The sequence below is a fragment of the Amblyomma americanum genome, chromosome 3, assembly GCF_052857255.1.
Source record: "Amblyomma americanum isolate KBUSLIRL-KWMA chromosome 3, ASM5285725v1, whole genome shotgun sequence".
Classification (NCBI taxonomy): Eukaryota; Metazoa; Arthropoda; class Arachnida; order Ixodida; family Ixodidae; genus Amblyomma; species Amblyomma americanum.
This window is the reverse complement of record NC_135499.1, coordinates 32,253,333-32,272,292: the sequence shown is the minus strand read 5'-3', so window position 1 is coordinate 32,272,292 and position 18,960 is coordinate 32,253,333. Positions and strand designations below refer to the sequence as shown.

General features: G+C 45.8%; 3 protein-coding genes across 7 annotated transcripts in view; 1 reads left to right on the top strand and 2 right to left on the bottom strand.

Annotated features, from left to right (window-relative positions):
* The window catches only part of mio (GATOR complex protein mio), a 242,517-nt gene extending 233,541 nt beyond the window's left edge, over positions 1–8,976 (bottom strand). For 2 of the 4 annotated variants that reach the window (XM_077657207.1, XM_077657206.1), the window contains exon 1: positions 8,771–8,944. The gene's annotated coding sequence lies outside the window, so the exon portion shown is untranslated. Of the gene's footprint in view, positions 1–8,770 lie in introns of all 4 variants that reach the window. The other 2 variants (XM_077657209.1, XM_077657210.1) reach the window with 2 other exon arrangements.
* A 178-nt stretch (positions 8,977–9,154) lies between these two features.
* On the top strand, positions 9,155–10,707 carry LOC144124498 (uncharacterized). 2 transcript variants are annotated; one of them, XM_077657205.1, is made up of 3 exons: positions 9,155–9,276; positions 9,348–9,527; positions 9,611–10,707. In XM_077657205.1, the coding sequence occupies exons 2-3, from the start codon at positions 9,489–9,491 to the stop codon at positions 9,887–9,889; spliced, it is 318 nt and encodes a 105-aa protein (XP_077513331.1). In that variant the 5' UTR covers positions 9,155–9,276; positions 9,348–9,488; the 3' UTR covers positions 9,890–10,707. The 2 variants fall into 2 exon arrangements, with proteins under 2 accessions (XP_077513331.1, XP_077513330.1); XM_077657204.1 differs by having other exon boundaries at positions 9,167–9,527.
* A 4,521-nt stretch (positions 10,708–15,228) lies between these two features.
* Positions 15,229–17,787, bottom strand: LOC144124497 (uncharacterized). The gene is made up of 4 exons (XM_077657202.1): positions 17,466–17,787; positions 16,157–16,850; positions 15,809–16,008; positions 15,229–15,727 (listed from the first exon to the last, which is right to left on the bottom strand). Exons 1-4 carry the CDS (start codon positions 17,657–17,659, stop codon positions 15,229–15,231), a joined length of 1,587 nt encoding a protein of 528 aa, XP_077513328.1. The 5' UTR covers positions 17,660–17,787.
* Between the last annotated feature and the right edge of the window lie 1,173 nt (positions 17,788–18,960).

Genomic DNA, 18,960 nt, shown 5'->3' with positions numbered 1-18,960 from the left:
TTCCTGTCTTTTCAAAAGGACTTGAAAAACAAAATTCTTTTCCGCATAACAAAATTCATTGAACAATTTCACATTCTTAGCGATGCACAGTTTGGATATCGAAATCATCGTTATTGGAAATAAAAGAAGAAATTATACAAAACATTGACAGCAACCAATTTACACCTGGCATTTTCATTGACTTGAGTAAGGCCTTCGACTGCCTAAACCATAAAATTCTTCTTGGCAAGTTATATTCATATGGCATTCGTGGAGAACCGCTAGTGCTGCTTGAGTCCTACCAGAAAAACAGAAGACAATGCGTATCCCTGGACAGTCAACAATCTTCCTTGCTACCTATTGTCTGCGGCGTGCCGCAGGGAAGTATATTGGGCCCCGTTCTTTTTAATATGTATGTTAACGATTTAGTGGACAAAACAGTTAAATTTTTCATATATGCTGATGACAGTAGCTTCCTAATTACTGGCAGTGGCCCAAACACATTAATTGCGAAATGTAATGAAATACTTGGTAAACTGTGTGTGTGGTCGCAGTCTAATTTTCTTAAACTCAATGATAGCAAAACAAGAGCGATATTATTTCGCACCCGAAATAAGATATTTCAGATGAACAGTACACTACGATATTTAGGCCAACCTATTGAACTTGTAGAACAACATAAAATTCTAGGAGTAAAGTTTCACAGCGATTTGAGCTGGAACGATCATATCAGTCACATCTGTAAAAAACTTTCTGCCGTTGCTGGCGTGCTATCCCGCTGTCGAATGCTACTCCCTGTAAAAGCTAGGCTTCAAGTATATTATGGCTTATTTTTCTCTCAAATAAACTATAGCCACCTAGTCTGGGCTACCACAACCAAAACCAACATGAAAAAAATCAGTGTACTTCAAGAGAAAATTATGCGCCACATAGCAAACATTGATCCTGGATTGACCACCACCGACAGTTTTGCTGACAATATTATCCGAATTCATCACTTTTATGAGTATCGCATCTTAAAGTCATTTCTCTTTTCCACTAAAGAGTTCCAATCTTTTTTTTTGAATGTGTATCTTCATTGACACGCCATGAACACAATGCTGCTACCCGTAACACCGATCCTTGGCTCATTTCTCATTTTCGCTCCAATTATAAATTGCAGTCCATAAAGCGCAATCTACTTGTTACATTAAATCACCATAAAGATATCAATAACTTTTCGTGCCAAAATCTACATGAATACATTAGTAAATTGTAACTGCCTTTTGCATCGCATTTTGTGGTTATATAACTCTGTATATGTGTCCTCTTTTGTGTGCTTTGTATTTATGTACATACTTTTTATTTCATTTCATTTCATTTTATTACCTTAAAGGCCCCAAAAGAGGGGTGTTACATAAGGGGTGGCAACAATTAAAAGCACAGATTCACAATAACAGGAAAGTTTTTACATTTTCAGCGAAAAGACTTGGGCAAGTGATGATGGCAACGTTGTTTGGAAGGCCGTTCCAGTCTGCGGCTGCACGAGGAAAGAAGGAATTAGAAAAAGTGACAGTGCGCGAGCGTGGACGGGCAACTTGTAGGTGATGGCTGGTGCGATGAGATATGCGTGCTGGGGGAAGAATATAAGGTGCGACGTGCATAGGGCTGTGGAAGAATTTGTGAAATGAAGACAGGCTGGCAATGCGACGGCGGAGCGATAAGGGTGATAAACCGGATGCTGTTTTTAAGGAGGAAACGCTGATGTCATAAGAGTACGATGAATGAATGAAGCGAGCAGCGCGATTTTGAACAGATTCGAGGGCATTGATGAGGTAAGCTTGATGAGGATTCCAAATGGGCGATGCAAATTCTAGTTTGGACCTGACGAATGATTTGTAAGCTAACAACTTGACATGTTTTGGAGCATGGTGAAGATGGCGCTTGAGGAAACCTAGAGTCTTGTTTGCTGACGATATTATGTTAGTAACATGCAAGCTCCAAGAAAGATCGCTAGAAATTGTTATGCCTAGGTACTTGTATGACTGAACTAATTGTACGAGAACTTCTGATATTTCGTAAGAGAAAATTAGAGGATTACGGCGGCGGCTGATGGACAAAAGATTACATTTACGTGGGTTAAGTTCCATTAGCCACTTATTACACCACTCCTGAACAGTATTGAGATCATTTTGAAGAGAAGATTGGTCAGCAGTGGAGAGAATAGCACGATAAAGCACACAGTCATCAGCGAACATGCGTATGTTAGATGTTACGTTTGAAGGCAGATCATTAATCTACACGAGAAACAGTAGTGGGCCAAGCACAGATCCCTGTGGAACGCCCGACGTTACTAGGAGTGAGTTAGAGTTCTTATTGTTAACGGAGACAAACTGCGTACGATTAGTTAAAACTCTTCAATCCACTTCAAAATATGAGGGTGCAAATTTAATTGGGAAAGTTTTATCAGGAGGCGTTTATGGGGTACTTTATCAAAGGCTTTTGCAAAATCTAAAAATACGATGTCAGTCTGTAGATTACAATCAAGATTAGCATGCAGATCGTGAATGAATGTAGCAAGTTGGGTCTCGCAGAAAAAACCCCGACGAAACCCGTGCTGAGCAGGTTGAAAAAAGTTGTTCGAATCAAGGAATGCCATGATATGGGTATAGATGACGTGTTCCATGATTTTGCAGGGAATACTAGTTAGAGAGATGGGACGGTAATTAAGTGGCGAGTTCTTGTTACCTGATTTGTAGACTGGAACGACCTTCCCAATTTTCCAGTCTATGGGCAGTTGACCTGTGAAGAGTGATTGAGCGAATAACAAGCACAACAGAGATGAACATATATCTTTGGTATTGATCAGTATTTTAGCATTGATATTGTCAGTTCCTGCAGAGGATGAAAGTTTAATGTTTTCAATTAGTGACGAAATTCCTGCTGAAGAAAATGTAAGAGAAGGCATAGTATCTTGAATACCTGGGCCGTTTGGAGGAAATGTCGGATCTGTTTCATTAGTAAACACGGAAGAAAAGGCTGCGTTGAACATATTGGCGCATTCTGTTTCGCATACAGTTTCACCTGAACCATCGGCGAGGGAAATAGTTCGTGTGTGCTGGGGGTTAATGACTTGCCAGAACCTACGGGGGTTAGTTGACAACATTTTAGGCAGATCGGAGTTGAAAAAGGTGCGCTTGGCTTCTCGAATACTTGATAAGTACGTTTTTTCGGCTGCGTAATATTTGTTCCAAGCGTTCTGACTAGGAAGCAACTTGGCCAATCGGAAAAGACGCTTCTTTTTATTTTCTAGGCATCTGAGTGTATTTGTGAGCCATGGGTTTTGAGGGTTAGTTCGTGTATTTATGTTCGGAATAAACCTGTCGACCAAATCGTCGATTTTTCTCTTAAACAAGGACCAGTTATCATGAATGGATCTTTGATTAAAGTTAGATTGAAATGCTGGCAAAAATGCGCGAAGTTCATTATTTATTGCTGTATAGTTTCCTTTATCGTATAATCGGATAGTTCTTTTAGTTGTTGCGCGTAAGGATGGTTTAATCGTGAAGGCAGCATGTATGACGTGATGATCGCTGACGCCTGGTAGATATGTGATAGAATGAACGCATTCAGGGTTATCCGTTAATAATAGATATAGAATATTTGCGCAGTCTTCGGTTACACGAGTTGGCTCGGATACAGTTTGAATGAGATTAAAATTAAGGCAAACGTCTAGAAATCCATTAGGATCCTTATTACCTGTAGCGGTTAGATTATTCCAGTTGATACTCGGAAAATTGAAGTCTCCGAATAGGAGAGTGCATGTGTTAGGGTGTTTAGCTTTAATTTCATTCAATGCGTTATTAAGTTTTCACGGGAAATCTGGGCTGTTAGGAGGCCAGTAGCAAACGCCGATCACAACTGATTTAGGTGAAGCGTGGCATAAAACCCATATTATTTCTATATCTGATGAAAGGTTAATGGCTGAGCATGATAGGTCTCGAGCGGTGGCAAACAGTACCCCTCCTCCCCTTCGATCTGGGCGATCTTTGCGAAAAACACAGAAATTTGGCAAGTCAGCAAGCACTTCACTATCAGAAATATCGCTGTTAAGCCACGTTTCTGTCAAGACTACTATGTTACTGGCAGATGAAGTGACGATATGGGAAACAATGTCGCGCTTTGAAATGAAACTTCGCACGCTAGTAAAGATTGCTGACAATTAAAGGGGTTCTTGGTGTACATGCCTAGAACGATCTGTCGACAGGGGCTGAGATGGTTGCTATTTTACCTCTTGGACTGTTTGCGATGATTCATCGAATATATACCGTTTAGGACCAATGTGTAATGTTTTGCAGCGCAAAGAGAACTTATCGGATACTGATTTGGCAAAGGCTACAAGATGTTTGCGGGCATTACGGACGGGAAGGGAGAAGTCTTCGCCAATACTGTAGTTGGTGCCTTTCAGCTTATTGCCTAAGGAAAGGATGCTTTCTTTAGTTTTCGATGACGTGAATTTAACGATGATTGGCCTGGTGCGATCAGTAGAACGGCGCCCGAGGCGGTGAGCACGCTCGATTAGATTGGGTTCGATGGCAAAACCTAGTTGAGTGGAGCAATGGCGAATGACTGTTTCTTCCGAGTCTGCATACATTTCAGTGGGGTTAGTGTCAGGAATATTGTAAAAAATGAGATTGTTACGGCGAGACAGATTTTCTGCATCGTCCATACGTGCTTCCAGTTTGTCGACCTTGCAGGTAAGTTCAGTGTTTAAAGTTTTCAGGGCATCGATTTCAGAATGGAGAGTAGAAAGTGTGGCGTAGTGTGATTCTAGAGTGTCCATGCGCTTGTTTAAGTTGGCCAAGGTTGTTTCGGTAGTTTTCAGTTGGTGTTTAATGTCCTGCAGATCTGAAATTAATGTAGCTTGTCCGGTAGTTAGTTTCTGGAGCTCGGAAAGTATGCTGTCGTAACGGTCGGGGCCTGGGTTAGTTTCAATATCACCTGACAATAGTAAAAGAAAACGAAGAACACGTGAACATTCGGCAGCAATACTACAGCAGCACTGAGGGCTCGGCAGCTGCATTAAAAAGTAGTTACTGGTTTTTTTAGCAAATAGGGAAAACTTATTACTAACCTGCATTGTGAAAAGTATCGGATTAGTAGCCTGCGCTGATGCACAGCTACCGAGCCCACAGAGCAGCGGCGATGACAGCAGGGGCTTTATTTGGCTGATAGAATTATCAGATGATGTTCTTGGTGATGGGACTGGCCACTGATGGTCCAAGATGACGTCCTCTGGCGGCGATGAGGGTAGGCGATGGGGCAGCAACGGTGATGGGGCAGGTGGAAGGAAAAGGCCTTTTTCAAGGAACTTCGGGGCGGCGGTCAAAACTGATGAACAGGAAGCAGACGGTAGAGTGGCGAAAAGCACTTTGTTTAATCCTGTACTGTATAGCATTTCTCTGTATATACTGGCTGTCGCAGTTCTGTAAACGTCTCAGGGACTCAGTCAAGGCCCAGTTGGACCTTTTAGCCCGGAGAACGTTTCAGTGTATAACTGGAGAATAAATTGATTGAAATTGAATTGAACTGACCTCCGAATTTCGAGTCTGACGCTCTACCAACTGAGCTACAGCGACAGCTATCCAATCTTCTGCTTTTGGGGGCATTTATGTGTAGTGTAACCGAACCTTGAGAGTGTTCACCAGCGCCACCCTCGTCCATAGCGGCGGACGTAGCACATCGTGTATTACCACGAGTATCACGTAGGAACGTGATCGAACAGTGAAGGCGGAAGCTGCGCGAGAACCCTCTTCCTACCAGCGGCATGTGGTTGTTTTTTATTCTGCTTTATAATCAATTATCTTTAAGAGAGTAACAAAAAATAATTACCATATTGTTGCGTGACGGCAAGCCGACGAATGATATCGGAAGACAGATGGCTACAGAATGATATTTAATGGCGGACGGCCTGGCGGGAGCACTCCTGCCTGCACCACTACACAGTTCGTCTTCTTCTAGTCCGTCACAATATTAATCTCCCATTGATGAACACCACAAATTAAGAACAAAAACATCATCCCCTATGCTCCTTAATTTCGGAGACTGTTGGCTTCCGTCATGTATGTCATAACGACCCTTTCTTTACCCTTCCCCTGTATGCTCAATAGCTAATGAGGGCTTCGATTCTGGTAGTTTTGATGCCATAGGCAGCATAAGCGATCATGCAAGCGTGGCGCTCAACGAGGCTTCCTTTTCTTGCAGTGACCCTGCTGAGCAGAGACTGTGCTCTCAAAATTTTGCAGCAACGACACTTGACTCTGAATGAAAATTGATGTCCATTCGGACTGAAATATTTGCCCCTCCCAACCCAGACTATCGACAGGTGCCTGGCTGCAACTTCTGTTTCTGCTGTTGCCAGGGGGATTCAGGGCGTCTCTGAAGGTATCACACACGTTCTGAACAGTTGCGGCCCACCAACAGTGCAGTGGACACAGTTATCTGCAAGACAGCCCAGGGTCCACCTTGGCACTGCACTGTGAAGCAAACCAAAGTGCTGCACACAAACAATTGTTTTTTTTTTTGCTGTATGAACTGTATGAAAAGTATGAACTGTATGAAAAGAATACTCATTTTTGGCACAGTAATGCGCAAAACATATATTCCAGTTTTTTTATTGCCCTATTCTATTTTCCAGTTGGATAGGTTTAATTTCTATGTGACTGTTTGTTCGAATCTGTCACATTTTTCCAACAAAAGATTTTTTTTCCTTTATAAGCAACGTATATTGCTTTTCCTCGCGTCATTGAAAAGAGAATTCCATTAACTACTCTGTTACATGCTGCAATAAGGAAGTTTTAAATTAATAGGATAAAATTATTCTTGTGCAAACCACCCTGAAATTGCCCGTTTTCCAACGGTAAGGAAAGAGTGGTTTGGTTTAGGGCCTTTAGCGTCCCATATTGACTCAGTCTATGACATATGCCGCAGTGGAGGGCTCCAAATAATTTCGACCACCTAACCACTGACACCGCACAGTACATGTGCCTCTAGCATTTCACCATCAAAATGCTATCGATGCGGCCGAAGTCAAACCTGTGTCTTCTGGGTCAGCAGCCGAGCACCACAACAACCAAGCCATAGCAGTGTCTGCAGTAAGGAAAGACTTCCGAGGACAAACTGAAGTTGGCCGCATTTTAACGACACAGACAGTACCTTCACTGCAAATGAGGCAAGCTCGAAAAGGCCAAAAAGTGATTGCCGCCACTAGCCAATTCCCAGTAAACAGCTGTGATGCGCCGACACAGTTTTTTGGGCTAGCTAGGCCAGGCCAGCATTCACTCCTAAACAGTGTGGACGTCATGAGAATTAAATAGGGGAAGATTTTCAACTGCAGTTGCCTCAGCAACAAAGTCTTCTGCTGCAAGGCAAAGAAGGCGCCATAGAAATTTTTACAAGAACAAAAATTGAAGGCCATGTCCTCACTGTTCAAGAAAACATTTTTCATCAAGTCTGTTCGTGTCTGAGCAAACCAAAGCAGTCTTCTGAAAGGAAGAAGCATAAAGGATATGCTACCAAAAACAGGACAAAAGTTCTGCACCAGCAACTGCCCCCCTTTCTTGAAGACAAACATCATCCAAACTATTCGTCGAATGATACAATGGCCCCTTGGGCAGACTGGTCTCAGTACACAGTGAAAGAAAGAAACTCAAAACGAGCAGAAATTGGCACAGCACTCCCGAGGAGGGAAACGTGACGCGTTCATCTTGTTGCGTTGCAAAAAATGGAACTACCAGAGAGCGTCGTTATCAAAGGCATATCTGTACCACCATTCCGCAGGGAGGACATGTATCCACAAGGCGCCCGGCAGTCGTCTCGGCCGCCTTTCCCTCCTCACGGAATTCACCCTGAACAAATATCTGACGAGGTGTTTTTAAACACAGTAGTCACGTGCCAACAAACGCATCTCGGCATGCACCGACTCATACCGCTTGTCCGTTCTCACTGCGCACCTTTATTTTTCTTACCGCTAAAGCACGAGGTTATGTAAACAAAAAGTGGCACTACGTGGTCTTCGCCGCGGCAAGACAGCCGCAACACGGCAGTTTCGGTTCGTGCAAGACCGATCCGGCCAATGCACAACGTCCGTGCCGCATCGCAGGGATACCGCCGCGGCAGAAGGCAGCTTATCGATAAATCAAGTGTTCAGAGAGCACGAAGCTAACGAGCAAACAACTGTCACCAAACTGCTAGCCCGAGTTGTGCCAGCGCCGCCTGACACACTAGTACAGTACATCAACGCACATTCCGAGGCGGCAACAACCGATTAGCATTTTTGGAAGCTTATTTCCTCACGATCGCGAAGCAGCAAACGTGGTCCGCACTTGCGCCCTGCACGCGCCGGTGTCGGAGCAACCCAACGGTCAACAAAAGGAAGAAAGGCCTCCAACGTTGCTGGCACATACCCACTACGGGGGAGTGGCCAAGACACAGGCGGTTAATTACTGGATACAGGAAAGTTTTGACGGGAAAAGGAGTGGTAATAGTATGTAGTCTGATAGATTGGAAGAGGGAAGGACAGGGGTCCTGTTAACTTGGAGATCGAAGACGGGACAATGGCTTAATGTGCATAAGAGTATACAATGCCTGTAATGTTTCAATGTCGTACTGACTGAGAGCGGGAAAAAGAAATTAGAATGGGAGTCGCTGCGTTTCTTGAAGAAAATTTTACACAGCAGAGCGCACACTCCTGTTACAACAAAAGCCTCGCGACTGCTCAGCACGTGCGTGCCTGCAGTCTGCATTTCCTCACCTTTGAGCACCTCTTTGCTGCTTTCAGATGACCTCACCGCTGCTCCAAATCTTCACTGGTGAAATCTCGCTCGAACGAACATAAACAACGCACACGACCACGACACACGCCACACCACAGGAGGCGTTTTGACAGAAGCGTTTGGGTGCAGGTGGGCTGGAAACGCTGATTGGTCGATGGGATGCGCTTCTCCGTGACGTTTTTCTGCTTCGCCCTCGTTCTCAACCGGATGTGGGGTCGTCTCGCCTCTCTCGGCCTGTCCCTAGAGGGCCTAGGGAATCGCTAGGGCCGGCCGCCCGGCCGTCGGGCGTGCGTGGTCCGCGGGCATTCTCTTCGTGAGGCTAGGCGGCGCCGCGTGCGTTTCGGGAGCTGTCCAGGTATGGCTTTTTTGCGTGGTGCGCTCGTCGGCGACAGCCAGTTGAAATTTCTGTACAGTTCTTGCTTACACGACATTGCGACGACCCCCAAAAGGCGCGGACCCGCGAGAAATCGCCAGCGACATAAAGGTACGCATTTTATCTCAAATTTCGCTTCATGAAGTGCTGTACCGCTTACCTACATGCCTTGCGCATTCCAGGACCTCGTTTTCCTGCTGCAGGAGCACGTGGCTAGTGTCGTGCTGGTGTTCAAAATTTTGCAACTCCATTACGACGACCCCCATAAGGTGCGGTTTGAGGACCGCCGGCGTCGCCTTCTGAACCGCCGTCTGACAGCCACGATGAAGCGCTTGTCGGGCGTGCACGTTCTCAACCCCGAGGTAAGGGTTGAACAACGTTTTCGCAAGTTTTCTCGTGCAGAACTCACCAAATTGCGGCGCTTGTAACGTAACTTTTTTTGCAGCATCGTTTCCTGGATGCTTCTGGTAAGCCGATGCTGTCCTTATTTGCCGCGGACCGATACCACGTGGCGAGAGGCCGGGGCATCGACCAGATGTCAAAGATTATCGTCGCGGCCCTCGTCAAGATCTACGGACCAGGGATCGCGTCGGATTCAAGGGCAAGACCAGGAGAGGTGTACGTCGTGCACCGGTGTCGTCGGTGCGGAGCAAAAGGGCACAAGACGGACCACTGCTGGGCCTGCTGCTCACCGCGCCGCCACGCCGCTGCAGGTCGACGTTGAAGTGCTCCTGTCAACGGCCCTTTTTAGGGCCACCTAATTGTTTCCTGGCAGATCGCGAGTGTCCTGTTTCGTGCCCGTGTTCCCTCTCTGTCGAAATCGGCGCCAGGCGTCAAAACTCGCGCTAGCCCTTGTTGAAGGGTTAGCAGAGTGCAGTGCGCCATTGTTCCTTTGCAGTGGCAAGTCCAGGGTAAAAGTTGCCGCGATGATTCTGCCACTATAATCGGCCCTTTAGGATCGCTATCAGCTTCAACGGTAAGACCAGAAGTTCCGCTCGCGCATTGTGGAAATCGTGCTTGGCCTAGGTATACAGCATTCACCCAGTGCAGTGCAGCCTTTTTTAATTCCTTAGAGACTTATCGCGCTTTATCGAAATCGATGGCAGCCATGAAAATTTACATGTTAGGCCTCGCTACAGCATTACCGCGTTTTTTTCTTTGCGTTGGCAAGCGTAAAAGGCTCTAAAACTCGCGCTAGGCCTCGTTGCGGGTTGACAAAGTGCACGGCTTTGTTCCTTTCAATGGCAATCCTCTGCCACTACAGTTGGCGCCCTTAATTTTATGATCGCTATCAGCTTCAACAGCTAGTCCAAGAAAAGTTATGACGATCGCGCGGTGTGGAAATCGGCGGTAGACAAAAGGCCGTGCTTGTAGCTACAGACTTACCCAGCTCCAGTGCGCCTTTGTTTATTTCCGTGGCGACTACTCGCGCTTTGTAGAAATCGACGCCAGCCGTGAAAATAAACAAATTAGTCCTCGCTACAGCATTAGCGCAGCGCGCCTTCGTTTCTTTGCGTTCTAACTTGTATGCAGCTCACCTTTGTTTGCTCGTTACTTTTATTCTTTTCAGTCGTTTCCGGATTCCGTCCAAAGAGCCGGGCTTGGTGGATGACAGTTCGCCGTGAGTGGAACCACATGGCGATGGCACTGCATACAGCACGACTTTGGTCCCTGTGTTTTTTAAATAAAAACATCAGATATCGAAGGTCATGGTCGTCAGACACCAATGCCTCCTGACAAGCGTTTGCGGGTCGGTAAGCTGGAAACGCTGATTGGTCAAAAAATGTGACGTCACGTTTGTAACGTCATGGTTACGTGACGTTTAATGACGTCATGTCCGGTTGGAGACAGACACGTTTTTTTTTCAGGTTTTTCTCGGAATGAGGATGGATGGATACGGCTGAACCCTTTACATCGGGCGGTGGCTCAAGCCACCTAGCCATGTCTTGTGAAATTTTACTCCTGTCTTGCTTTTAGCCACCAATCAGATAACCTTCGCTTGGATGGATGGATACGGCTGAACCCTTTACATCGGGCGGTGGCTCAAGCCACCTAGCCATGTCTTGTGAAATTTTACTCCTGTCTTGCTTTTAGCCACCAATCAGATAACCTTCGCTTGGTTACTTCTAACCTCTTAAAATCCACTTTCCCTTCACTATCCCTAAACCCCAATGCCTTGGGTAAGTCAGCCCCGCTGCCTTCCACTGTAGGGTGAAGCCCTTTACAGAAAAGTATCAAGTGTTCAGCCGTTTCCTCCTCCTCTCCGCACGCAATGCACAAAGTGTCTATCTCCTGGTACCTGACTCTATACTTCTTAGTCCGCAAAACTCCAGTCCTGGCCTCAAACAACAAAGAACTTCCCCTACAATTATCATAGATATTTTCTTTGACAATTTCCTGTTTAAAGGTCCGGTATGTTTCTAGTGCCGATTTCGTCAGCATCCCTGTTTTCCACAAAGCTCTCTCTGTTCCTTTAACCTTTTTCTTAACCGATAATTGCTGATTTGCCCCCTTACTGCTGTCCAGATATTTGCTTGTCAATTTTCTAGTTCGCTTTCTCCATTTCGTGTCAACATTCTTTATATACAGGTATCTGAAAACTTTCCTAGCCCACCGCTTTTCCTCCATCCTTCTCAATCGTTCCTCAAATGCTATCTTACTGCTAGCCTCTCTGCTCTCGAAAGACGCCCATCCCATATCACCCTGTACCCCCTGATTTGGTGTATTGCCATGTGCTCCCAAAGCTAACCTCCCTACTCCCCGTTGCCTAATTTCCAGCCTTGCTTGAACATCTGGCCTCATACACAGGACCGCATTCCCGAAGGTCAGGCTAGGGACCATCACCCCTTTCCAGATCCCTCTTACCACCTCATACCTATTGTAATTCCACAGTGCCCTATTTTTCATGACAGCTGCATTCCTACTTGCTTTATTCATTACATATTTTTCATGCTCTGTCAGATACTCAACACTGTTATTTATCCACACCCCAAGATACTTGTACACATTCACTACCTTTAGCACGAACTCCTGTATTCTATGCTCGCCGCCCTCTTCATTAAATATCATGACTGCAGATTTTTCCTTACTATACTTGAAGCCTAATCTATCTCCCTCTGTACTGCATATGTCTAACAACTTCTGCAGGTCTTCCTTGTTGTCAGCCATTATCACTATATCGTCCGCATATATTAGTCCCGGTAATGTCTGTTTAATCAATTCCCCTTGCTTGAAAAAAGATAGGTTGAAACCTAGTCCGCTCCCCTTGCAAATATACGCCGCCTGTGGGAGACCACCGGAACCATAGCGCGCCGGCGCCATGTTGGGGGAAGACCGCAAAGACGCCCGATTCGGTCGCCGCACGAATTTACCGCGGTACGCCGTACTAGCCTGCCTAAAACACTGGCAGTACTGATTCTGACGTCATCTGAAGCACTTTAGGATGGTGAACTCCTGCTGTGTTCCACAATGCCACCAACACGGATATCGCGACGCGAATGGCGGAAAGGTATGTACTTTAGTACGTACTGTAAGCAGTACGTCCGCAGTGGATGCAAGTTTTCTGGTACGCGCTTTGTCGCGGACCATGAATTCAACTTTTTTTTTTCCTAATCGACTGTATTTTGTTCCTGAAGTATGTATTTCGAAAAGGATGCACAGTTTATCGCATGCAGACGAAATGCTCCGTCTACTGCGCCTGCTCCGCGAAGGCGCCGCAGCACACGATAACCCGACTACGCAGGAACGTTATCTTTTAGAAACGATGTGGTGAATACCGACAGCCTCCCAGCTTGATAGATAGTTCCGATTTTGTGTAAAATGCGCTGACAAAATTCGTCGTTCGCTTGTGCAGCCGAGTGAACGACGGTGTTGATGGAGGCGGTCGAATCTAAGCTGCGTGCGCACACCTACTCGTGCACTTTGCATTCGTTGGCTGCACGAGTATGCGCTATTTAGTGCCCCGGAGCTGCATGAGAAGCAAGAGATTCCCTGTTGGTGATACATTTAGACCAAAGCTTAGAATACAGTTTCTCACTAGCATCACACAACACGCTTGTTTGCGTCGTTCTCGCTTATAAATTCGGTCGCCAGACGAAGTATAATACAGGCCACCTCACCATCTGCAGCAGTGTGCTTTGACCAAAACACCGCTACGACACGTGCTCGTGCGAGCGATTTCATTTGGTTCGCTTGTAACACAGCGAACCTCTTTAAAACCAAAGCACTGGAGAATATAACACAGAAAACCACCTTTTTATTGAAGTACTCACTGACTAAAAAAAATACACAGGGAGTGTTTATGTAAAATTTTATTTGTGACGTTGATCAACTCAATCAGTAGAGTAACCATTTCTACATTTAGGATAACAGACTACAAAGTAGGAAAAAAAACAGTCATCATGCTGTCAATGCCAATTACATCTTTTGCAGGTGTCTTATCACAAGTTTCCCAGAGACAGTCTACAGCTCAAGAAGTGGATTATTGCTAAAAGAGAGACCCAGGTCCTAATTTTGTAATTGACCAATCAACTAAAGTATGCAGCAAACATTTCAAGCTAGATGACTTCGTCAGCAATGTAGCAAGTGGAAGACGTTTCCTCAAAGAAAATGCTGTTCCGTCACAGTTCCCATTTTCGAAACCGGCGAGTTCCCATTTTCGAAACCACCAAAGCAGAGACTAACACACTGCATCAACAGGACTCCAACAACCAACACAAGCACAGTAGGGTCTGGAGAAACATCTCGCCAATGCAGCACTCAAGATGACGAGCCTCCTGCAAGCCCCAACATTGCAGTTTGCGACTACCAGCCCGCAGACTTGGCAGACCAACCAGACTCTCCTACTGAGAAGCAATTTGAGCTTCAAGATTGTTCTGTGTGCACTAACGTGAAGGCAGAGCTTCAGGCCAGATATGAGGAACTTAAAGGCCTCTATACTTATGTAACAAATCTGAGAAGTTCTGTACAGAAGTTAAAAGATGACCTTGAAGTAGAAAAACAGAAGAATGCCGAGCTCGCAGCACATAATGGAAATCTCCAGCAACAGCTTGCAGTGACCACTCAGCAGCTGCAAGAAGCACAAGCTGTAAATGAAAAACAGCAACAGAGGGTGTTCTCACTAGACAAATTCAAGAATGACGATAGCAGCATGCAGTTTTACACAGGGCTGCTCAACTACCAGGATTTCCAGAAGCTGCTGCTGCTGTTAAAACCAGGCGAAAATGCATGTAATGTATATAGCAAGAAACATTGCCTGCCCAATGATAATGCCAGAGGTCGACCTCGCAAGCTTTCACAAGAGGAAGAGCTTTCTGACACTGGTTAAGCTCAGAACAGGATTCTTTCACCCGCACCTTGGCCACATTTTTGGTATCTCGCCTAGTACGGTGTCGAGGATATTCTCTAGTTGGGTGAGCTTTGTTTGTCCAGCTAGGGAAACTACCTTTGTGGGCGCCCAGAAGTGTGATCAACCGCAATATGCCTGCTGTGTTACCCCTCCAAAAGAGTGATTATTGATGCCACAGAGATTCGGTGCGAGGTACCTAGCTCTCTTGTAATGCATTCAGGTACATATTCAAATTATAAATCAGCCAACACTTTCAAGGCACTTGTTGGTGTATCACCAGATTGTCTGCTGACTTTCGCTTCAGAACTTTTCATGGGGTCACTCTCCGACAGAGAAATTGTGATTCGAAGTGGATTTCTAAACCAGACATTTTCTTCTGGAGGCACTGTCATGGCTGACAAGGGTTTCAAAATCAGGGACCTGCTTGAAGAAAAAGAAGTTGGCCTCAACATGCCACCATTTCTCAGACAGGAGCAGTTCGAAAAAGAGGACGTGCAGGAAACGCAAGATATCGCATCTTGTCGAATACATGTAGAGCGACGAATACAACGCATCAAGTGCTATTACATCTTTGACCGCCCCATACCACTGTCTCTTGGCCCACTTATTAGCCAGATATGGTCAGTCTGTGCAGTGCTCAGCAACATGCAAAGCCCTTTAATTCTAGAATCCGAATAGAAACATTTTTCAACTTAAGTGGTCTGCTGAATCAAGCCTTACATTTTATTGTCCTTGAGCTGCTTCACCATAAAAGGCAACAGTGTGTTGAAATAAAAGCTGTTCAATACGGCTTCCATGTTGCTCCATTCTTCTTCACAGAAACGCAACCTCTGGACAATGAGGAAGTGCGGCCCGAACACTACGAAGTCTGCCCACTGTGTCTGGGTAACACCCATCTGGCCGAGCACCCGCATATAGTGTTCATGGTCCTTCTTGAGTGTTGGCAGGCAGTTCTCGTCAAACTCGACGAAAAAGTCTTGAGACAGAAGGTCTTCTTTTGTAGCATCCTTCAGAGAATAGGGGCACTTCACTTCCACGGTACCCCACGGGAAGGGCTCACAGGGGTCAAAGGCAATTGCATCTGGTGATGCACCCAGCCATGGTTTTGTGGGGTTCACCAAGATTCCACAGTTAATTATTTCAACAGGATGGCCTGCAGCGATCATGGTGTCCTTATATCGCAGGATTGCATCACTTTCATTCGCAATTCCATATCTGAAAAAAAGGGGTGGGGGTAACGTTAGGAATGTGTTTTTTTTTCAGAGATGTATCTGTGTCAGTAGCAAATACACATACCTGATAGCCCTCACACGGGATAGGTCCTTCATAGCTGTTAGGTTTGCTAGCCCTTTCTCCGTCCATTTTTTGCAGCTCATGACTACGCCAAAGTGGGACGCCGTCAATCGATGGCTATGGGCGTGAAACCAAGCTGTGCTGTTCCTTTGTTTTCTGGAGGCCCTCTCCAGTTGGGCTTCAGCAGGTGTAACAACTATCCCCTAAAAGGTGTATAAAAACAATGACTTAGCATGTGTTGCACAGATACTGTGTGCCACAAACATTAGAGGCCACATGTCAAACAGTTCGCGGCTTGTAACAGACATAGTCTTTACTGAAATGAACTAAACATACGAGTGATGCAAATACCTTAAGCACTGCCGCAGTAGCTCCATCCACTGGGTAAGGAACCTGCCACGGTGTCAGGCCACTGAAGCACACAAAGGGTTCAGCTGTCTCCCACAGCAGTGGCTGCCTGCTTCTTAGGTTGTCTGACATAAGCACAGAAAACCCATGCGGCACAAGCGACTGTTGGTAACTCAGCAGACAACCTTTTATCCGCTTGCCGTATCTGGTTTCGACCACTTCACTGCAGTCGGCAGCTTGAAGCACACTAGCAAAATGTTGCATTCCACTCGATGTGTTCAAGGCATCAGCAAATGCTTTTATGCAATCTTCTTGCTGCTCCAGTGGCTCACTTGCAGCATGACTGCTGTATACCTTTGAGCTGCGGGGAACAGCTTGCCCGCCTTCTGCAACTTTTCGCCAGTCGATTTTTTGGACACTGGTTCCTCGTAATGGATTTGTTCTTGGGACTCGCCACCGCTGAGGCGAGTCAGTGGATGACATATGAGCTGCTGCCTCAGAGAATCCTTTTTCCTGAAGCAGCGCGACAATCCTTAGCACTGCTTGTAAGTGGTGACGCACATACTTTCCAGCAGCACATTCACATTGTCCGCCAAGCACGTCACCTTGCAGAGACAAGGCCACTGAAACTGCATATGGTGGCTTCGTCTTCCTCTGGCTTCTGTGGCAGTTGGCCTTCACAAATACCATATTGTCGCTGAAATAAAGACAAAAGTACTGGCATCAGCATTTGTTGCATGACCACTGCAGTCTCGTCCCTGGACTGCAGTGGACGCCTTCGCGTTCGCGTGAGTTTTCGCGTACATGGAGTTCAGGCAAACGAAGCGACACTGCGCTTCGTAACACTGTCACTTCGCCCTCATCTTGTCGGGTTGCTTTATCCCGTGTACTGCAATGTATGCAAACCTGAAATAGTACCACCGTCTTACTTTATAATGAATAAATATCTGGGTGTTGCAACGCTCTGCAGTAGTAGGTCTTATCTACGTAGTGAAAGGAATACTGCGAAGCCACTGTGCGCGACGCGAACACATGCACAAAACAGGATAGCACGAATACGAGCAACACGAGACGTCAACACAAGATTCCAACGTGCGTTCTTTATTGCACGTGCATTTAATTCGATCTTTCGAAGCAGCGCGTACAAATAAAAATAGGCAAATCAGTTTAATGGGGCAGACCTACACGTCAACCCGGCAGCGTAAAACAAAGCGAGCACATCACATCGGGCGCCTTTCTCCGTCACTCCGCTTGCGCTTAATCAGTTCGGTTTAACAACATTTAAACGCCCAAACGAAGTATGGCTACTTACGTTGCGCAGGAATAATTCGCTGACACAGATGACGTGACGACGTAGCTTTCGGTGACGAGCTTGTATGCTTTCCGCTGACATTTCGTGGTCGCTGTCAACCGCGACACGTATGCATCGATGTGTGCCCTCCGAAGCGGCGGCAACTTGGTCAAGTTGCTCTCCCATAAACGCCCCGGATACACGATATCACTCATTTCCGTTCAAACAATGCCTCAGTACCAAGGGTGGCTCAGCACTACAGCAGCAAAATCGCAGCTTAAGTGCGTGCCCACGCCAACGGAACAAAGGCAGTCAGGCTACAGAGAATCACAGCAGTAGTCAGCTTGCGGCGGAGAGGCGGCTTCCCCTAAGATGGCGAATGTCTTCCCAGCGTGCTTTTCGAACCGAAACCGGAACCGAAATTCACCGGCAGGTGACGTATTTTTGCGAGGGGTCTATTGAGGCCTCCTTCGTTTTAAAATTGCGCTCGTGGTGGAAGGCGTTCCGGAACGGCGCTGACCTTCAACGCCGCGCGAATGCAGAAGCATAGCTTTGCGCCGGGATGCAGCAAACTCAGGCGCCAGACGCCTCTAAGTAGGTAGAAAACAGTGCCTTTCAGTGGTTCCATGGTATTGGTGGCTGGCCCGGAGTTCCCAGGAATGTGCGAGGGGGCGTAAGATCCCGTGAAACTCATAGTAAAGGTTTACCTCGTAAAGGTTTACCCCTCTACTTTTCCTGCGTCACGTATACGCGGTGTCAAGCAACATACATGTGACTGAAACTGAAACTCTGAAGAAGAGAAACTGAAAGTAAGAGAATTGAATTTAAAAATAAGAGAAGAGAAACTGTAACTGCCGGACAGTTCATTACCTGATGGACACAACTGCATCACGTATTACTTAACGTCTTCATAAAACCGCTGTTTGTTCTTCTATAGGATTAGCAGCATTAGTATATGTTTGCTATTAATGACACCCAGGTAATGAACAGGATTTATCAACTTAAGTAGTGTTGGTTCTGTTATAACAAACGAATAATTTATAGACATGCCTTTGTGTATACGTCACAAATCAAATTGTGAAGCAAGCCTTGAAACTGCCTGTCCATTTCTCATAAAAAAAGGAAAAAAAATTATCTTGCTTTCATAGCATGCGTGTCATCTATATCATTTGTGATTGTAATCTTGAGCTATAACTTGAAATGACCCATGCTGGCTGCCATGAAAAATCACTTTTTTAATTGTTCAACACACCTCATAACTCATTTATGTCATGAAAGGAATGAAATGCTTCACTTATGTCTCATTGCTTTGGTACAGTCATGGTTCATTATGCAATGTAAAATCTGATTCACGAATATTTTTGTTACTTGTTGCACGGTCTGTTCCTGAAATTCAGCACATCCACCAGTGTTGCGTTCCCACGTGGTTTCCTTTTTTGTTAATTGAGTACAGGTGAATAGCCACCGGATTCTTCACCGATCGCCCAGTGTGGGTATGTGCCATCTTTTGATAGGC